Source organism: Colobus angolensis, unplaced genomic scaffold (genome assembly GCF_000951035.1).
Source record: "Colobus angolensis palliatus isolate OR3802 unplaced genomic scaffold, Cang.pa_1.0 Scaffold5, whole genome shotgun sequence".
Lineage (NCBI taxonomy): Eukaryota > Metazoa > Chordata > Mammalia > Primates > Cercopithecidae > Colobus > Colobus angolensis.
The window spans coordinates 34,624,211-34,630,220 of NW_012118487.1; the positions used below are offsets into that span (position 1 = coordinate 34,624,211).

Sequence of the window (6,010 nt, forward strand, 5' to 3'; positions counted from 1 at the left end):
CGCCACCTCGCCTGGCTAGTTTTTTGTATTTTTTTTTTAGTAGAGACGGGGTTTCACCGTGTTAGCCAGGATGGTCTCGATCTCCTGACCTCGTGATGCGCCCGTCTCGGCCTCCCAAAGTGCTGGGATTACAGGCTTGAGCCACTGCGCCCGGCCTAGTTTTATCTTTTACAGTTAAATCTACAGTCCAATTTGAGTCAACTTTTTGTATAAATTAACGTTCATTTTTTTTCCTCTGTGGTGGTCTTAGTTGTTCCAGTCCCATTTGTTGAAACGGCCATCATTCCTCATTGAATTGCTTTTGTATCTTTGTCAAAATACAATAGGCTGTACAACTGTGGGAGTGATTTCTAGATTCTCTATTCTGTCCCACTGATGTATGTGTCTATTCCTCCACCATATTACACAGGCTTGATTATGGTAACCATATAGTAAGTCATATAGCTTACCCTATGGGTTAGTAAGGGTAGAGTGATTCCTCTCAATTTATTCTTCTTTTTCAAAATTGTTTTAGCTATTTCCTTTCCCTTGCCATATAAATTTTAAAATAAGATTTATATTTGCAAAAAATCCATCTGAGATTTTGTGTTAAACCTGTATATTAATTGAAGACAACTGACATCATTGTTGAGTCTTGCAATCTATGAACACAGTTGTTTCTCCATTTACTTAGATCTTCTTTGATTTCTTTTGCCAGCATTTTATAGTTTTCAGCATACAAATACTGAATATGTTTTGTTATTATATCTAAGTATATATTTTTTCAGTGATTCTAAATGGTATTGTATTTTTAATTTTGGTTTTCACTGTTTGTTGCTAGTTTATAAAAACATAATTGATGTTTTTGGTTTTTCTTAAGAGACAGGGTCTTGCTCTGTCACCCAGGCTGTATTGCAGTAGCACAATCATAGCTCACTGCAGTCTCCAACTCCCAGACTTAAGGAATCCTTCTGCCCCAGCCTCCTGAGTAGCTGAGCCTATAGACATGTGCCACTATATCTGGCTAATCTTTGTATTATTTTTGTAGAGATAGGGGCTTCCTGTGTTGCCCAGGCTAGTCTCAAACTCCTGGCCTCAAGCAATCCTCCCACCTTGGCCTCCCAAAGTGCTGGCGTTACATGCATGAGCCACCATGCCCGACCATAATTGATTTTTGTATGTTGATCTTGTATTCTGCAATCTTGCTGAACCCACCTATTGTAGGAACGTTTTTTGTAGATTATTTGGGATTTTCTATGTAAACATCATGTTATCTGCAAACAGTGAGAGTGGTTAATTTATTCCATTGTAATTTGTAAGCTTTTTATTTCCTTTCTACCTTTTGTGCTGGCTAGAACTTCTAGTATTATATCCAACAAGAATGGTGAGACATCCTTGCAGACATACTTGCTCTACAGGGAATGCATTCAGTCTTTTACTATGAAGTATGGTGTTAGCTATAGGTTTTCATAGATGTTGTTTATCAAGTTGAGAGTCTTTCTTCTTAGTTTTCTGAGAGTTTTATCATGAATGGGTATTAAATTTTGTTAAATGATTTTTCAGTGTCAATTGATATGATCATTTAGTTTTTCTTCTTTAGAATTTTAATATGGTGGATTATTACATTGACTGATTTTCTTTATTTTTATTTTTTAAAGGGCAGCCTCCCAAGCCAGAGTAGGTCAGAGACTCCCTGATTTTCTAGTACTAAACCAGTCTTGCATTCCTGGAATAAACTCCACTTGGTCATGGAGCGATTTTTACATATTGCTGAATTATATTTGTTAATATATCTTTATGAATTTTTATACACAGGAGGAATATTGGTCTGTAGCTTTCCTTTTTGTACTGACTTTGGTAACAGGGCTTCAAAAGCTGATTGGAAAATGAGTTGGGAAGTATTCTCTTATCTTCTATTTTCTGGAATAAATTATATACAATTGTTACTAAATTCTTTAAACATTTGGTAGAATTCCATGGTAAAATCACCTCAGTCTAGAGATTTCTTTTTGGTGTTTTAAAATTATGAATTAACTTGTCTTAATAGGTTATAGGGTTATACAAATTATTTCATACTGAAGTTGCGGAGTTGGTATTTTTTGAGAAGTTGTCTATTTCATCTAAGTTGTCAAACTTATGTATGCAGAGTTGTTCACAGAATGCCCTTATTATCCTTTTGATGTCTACTGGACATGTATTAATATTAGTATTTTGTGTCTTTTATTTCCTTTGTCAGTCTTGCTAGAGTTTTGCTGGTTTATCTTTTCAAAGAGCCAGTTCGCTATTTCATGGATTTTCCCTATTGCTTTTCTTTTTTGAATTTCTTTTTTTTTTTTTTTTTTTTTTTTTAATTTTTTGAGACAGAGTCTCCTTCTGTTGCCCAGGCTGCTGGAGTGCAATGATGCAATCTTGGCTCACTGAAGCCTCTGCCTCCTGGGTTCAAGTGATTCTCCTGCTTCAGCCTCCTGAGTAGCCGGGGTTGTAGGCGCCTACCACCACACTTGATAAATTTTTTGTATTTTTAGTAGAGTCAGGATTCCATGTTGGCCAGGCTTGTCGCAAACTCCTGACCTCAAGTGATCTGCCTGCCTCGGCCTCACAAAGTGCTGGGATTAAAGGCGTGAGCCACAGCGCCCGGCCTTTAATTTCGGCCTTGCTTCCTTCTGCTTGTTTGGGGTTTGCTCTTTTCTTTCTAGCTTCTTGAGGTGGCAGCTTAGATCATTGATTTCAAATGTTTCCTCTTTTCTAATAGAAGTATTTAGCATATTAATTTCCCTCTCAGCATTGTTTTTGCTAAATTCCACAAATTTTGGTATGTTCTATTTGCATTTTCATTCAGTCCAATATATTTTACAGTTTTCCTTGAGACTTCTTCTTTGACTCGTGTGTCATTTAGCACAATAGTGTTTTTAAATTCATAAAACAAAACACATGGATTGTAAAAAATCATATTAAAATATAGCTATTGAAATATTACTAAATTATGATAGAGCAATATGGGTGTGCTTCTAAAAATTAGCACATTAAATAATAAGAAATAGTAATGGGTCTAATAATTACTGTAATTTTGAAGTAGTGATGAGAATAAGTGACAATTCAAGATTTTTGCAACTGATATGATATGAAAATTTCTGTGATTTTTCTTGGTGACAAAGTCATAGGCATTACTAAAATTACTATGATTGTTGCTTATATTCATGATTAAGGGAAATGATAATTTTCAGCCAGAGGTTCATAAAAATAATAATGTAATATTTTTGTTCAATGGCCCCCTTGAATTCTATCTTCAGACCCTTTGCGGGGTCTGTGGGGTCCAGGTTAAAACCCCGATTTAGAGGGTTTCACTCTGGTAACATTTTTTCTACTCCATCTTGCTGAGTTTGGTCCTTCTGGTGAGAGTATCTATGGTCCTATGTCCTAACCAAAGGAAAAGAGAAAACATTCCAGTTTGGGGGACAGCAAATTCTTCACTTTTAACAAATGCCAAACACTCTAACCATGTACATTAGCGCGTTGATCTACCTGGATCCTGCTGTTTCCCCAGTCGGCCACAATGATGTTGCCATTTGAATCCACTGCTACACCTGTTGGAGCATTAAACTGCCCATTTCCTTCTCCATTTGAGCCAAACTTCAACATGAATTCTCCTTCCTGATTAAACACCTGTATGAAATATTTTTAAATTATTTTGTTTTACATAGAAATATTTGAATCAACATTATGGATTAAAAAAAATCTATTTGAGCAGATTATTTATAACAAGACCTATGATTTAAGACATTCTAAAAAAGAAAATAAAATCTACAAGATATCATTGTGGTTCCCTAAATTACTGTATAAATCTGATTTATCGTTTGTTAAATGATCGCTTTTTTTGGCTTATATCTGGTTATTAAATCCTTATGTGAAAGATACCTTTATTGTAAATTATAAAATACTATACAAGTTAATATGAGTAAGAAGCACTATAATTTTCAATAATATTATTCTTCCCACCTTTAAAAAAATTGCTAAATTTCAAGAATGGGCATTGTATTTATATTTCTAACAGGATGGATGACCATTAAAAGTTGGATCAGAGAGTAGGAGTTTTTTGTTATGCCAGATGCTCAGAATTTATTATCATTTTACTACATCAACATAACTAGAAAGAGTAGGCTGGACTTCATACTTAGAATGGGAGAAATTCATTGCATATGTGTGTGCACATGAGTGGTAGCAGCAGGTGAGAAATAAGAAGAGGGCTTTTTTATTTATCCTCAGAAGATATTTTAGTTTGAGAATTTATATGATCCTAAGGGTTTGATGAATAGAAAAGTAGTTTCTATTACTCTATTTTCTATTACTCTTTTATCTTTCAGTAGAGAGAAAGGAAGCTGTTAGAAGAAGGGAGCTAAACAGAACTCTTAAGCAAATTCTCTAACAGCTGATATGGCCAAGCAGTGGAGTGCTATGGTTAATTACATATTCTTACTAATAAAGTGCTACTAAATATGTATCAATACAGATCACTGATTTTGAAAAAAATGTTAATGTTTAATGATAACACTATAGTAAGCATAATTGTATCTTGATGATTCAGATGATACCTAATGGTTTTGAAATGTCTCCAGGACATTATTTTTAACTTCCATTGTCATGATGCCTAGATGCATAGAAATACTCATTAACAAGTCAGAAAGTATTATGTACAAGGCACTTGGAGAGTAAGGTTTCCTCAAATGTAGAACTGAAAGAGTTCACTATATTTGAGTGTAGATCTTCATTTGGGGATGATCTCAAGACTTTTTAGAGAGTCACCTGTTGTCATCTCTGATTACAAAAGATCAAAATGACCATTACTTTTAGGCAAGTACCTTGGGAAAGTAGGACACTTCCATCTCTATAGGCTAAACTCACATTACGATAAAAAGAAAGAGTCATGGCTACTTCCTGAATTAATTACATACTTGCCAAGAAAGCAAGCAACCTCTATGGCTCTTTAGAAAGGAACAAGGCAAGAACAACCAGCTTTTACTAAGATGCCATGTTTAAATTTTTTTCTGACTCTTTTTAAAGTCTCCTTTTACATAACACATTCTAGTTTTAAAGACCAATGGGAACATGTTTATGGTGGACACAATTTATTATTCTCTATTTTTTCCCTTATTAAGTCCTACAAATAATCTTTTTGTTTATCTTTCTTTTCTTTTTTTTTGAGATGGAGTCTCATTCTGTCACTCAGGCTGGAGTGCAGTGGCGCAATCTTGGCTCACCACAACCTCCACTTCCCGGTTCAAGCAATTCTCCTGCCTCAACCTCCTGAGTAGCTGGGATTACAGGCGCCTGCCACCACGCCCGGCTAATTTTTGTATTTTTAGTAGAGACAAGGTTTCATCCTGTTGGCCAGACTGGTCTCGAACTCCTGACCTCAGGTGAGCTGTCCGCCTTGGCATCCCAAAGGGCTGGGATTACAGGCGTGAGCTACTGTGCCCGGCCTTATTTATCTTTCTGAGTCAATATGTTTTCCTGGACATAATCCAAATGACTCAAGTGGTTTTGCTTCATTTTGGGATAAGAAGGATGCCAAATCTAGTGTTACTTGTTTTGTGATGAAAAGAAAATATATTCTGCAGATATCTAAGGCATTAATTAGACCCCTTGTTAGCACTGACCTATAGGTATGTTTTTTATACTTATCAACAGAGAAGTGACCTGAATTCAGAACTGCTGCTAACTGCCCAGCATTACATGGGAAAGAAAAAGCCAAGTATTCCATAAAACTTATTTGGCAATAGTTGTCAAAAAGAAGAGAAACAGTAACAACGAAAGGTTATGGTTTTTTTAAACAAGAAGAAAATTGAGTTTAAATAAATAGCTAAAATAATCTATTTCTACCATACTGAAAACTTGAAGAGTTTTCAGAATCTTAAGAATTATGAATGTTTCATATTTTCTATTTTTCCCGATTAAAATGCCGTTTAATTACTTAAAAATTATTCACATGAAAAATTAAGAGGCAGAAGTATGAGCTTAAATAGTTTTTTTTTTT

The 6,010-nt window shown here is 35.0% G+C and overlaps 1 protein-coding gene across 2 annotated transcripts in view; it reads right to left on the minus strand.

The window, feature by feature from the left end:
• Positions 1-6,010, minus strand: part of TRIM2 (tripartite motif containing 2) — a 189,122-nt gene that overhangs the window by 7,456 nt on the left and 175,656 nt on the right. For both annotated transcript variants that reach the window (XM_011959780.1, XM_011959779.1), the window contains exon 11: positions 3,502-3,642. In XM_011959780.1, the coding sequence (XP_011815170.1) occupies positions 3,502-3,642 (141 nt within the window). The remainder of the gene's footprint in view (positions 1-3,501; positions 3,643-6,010) is intronic.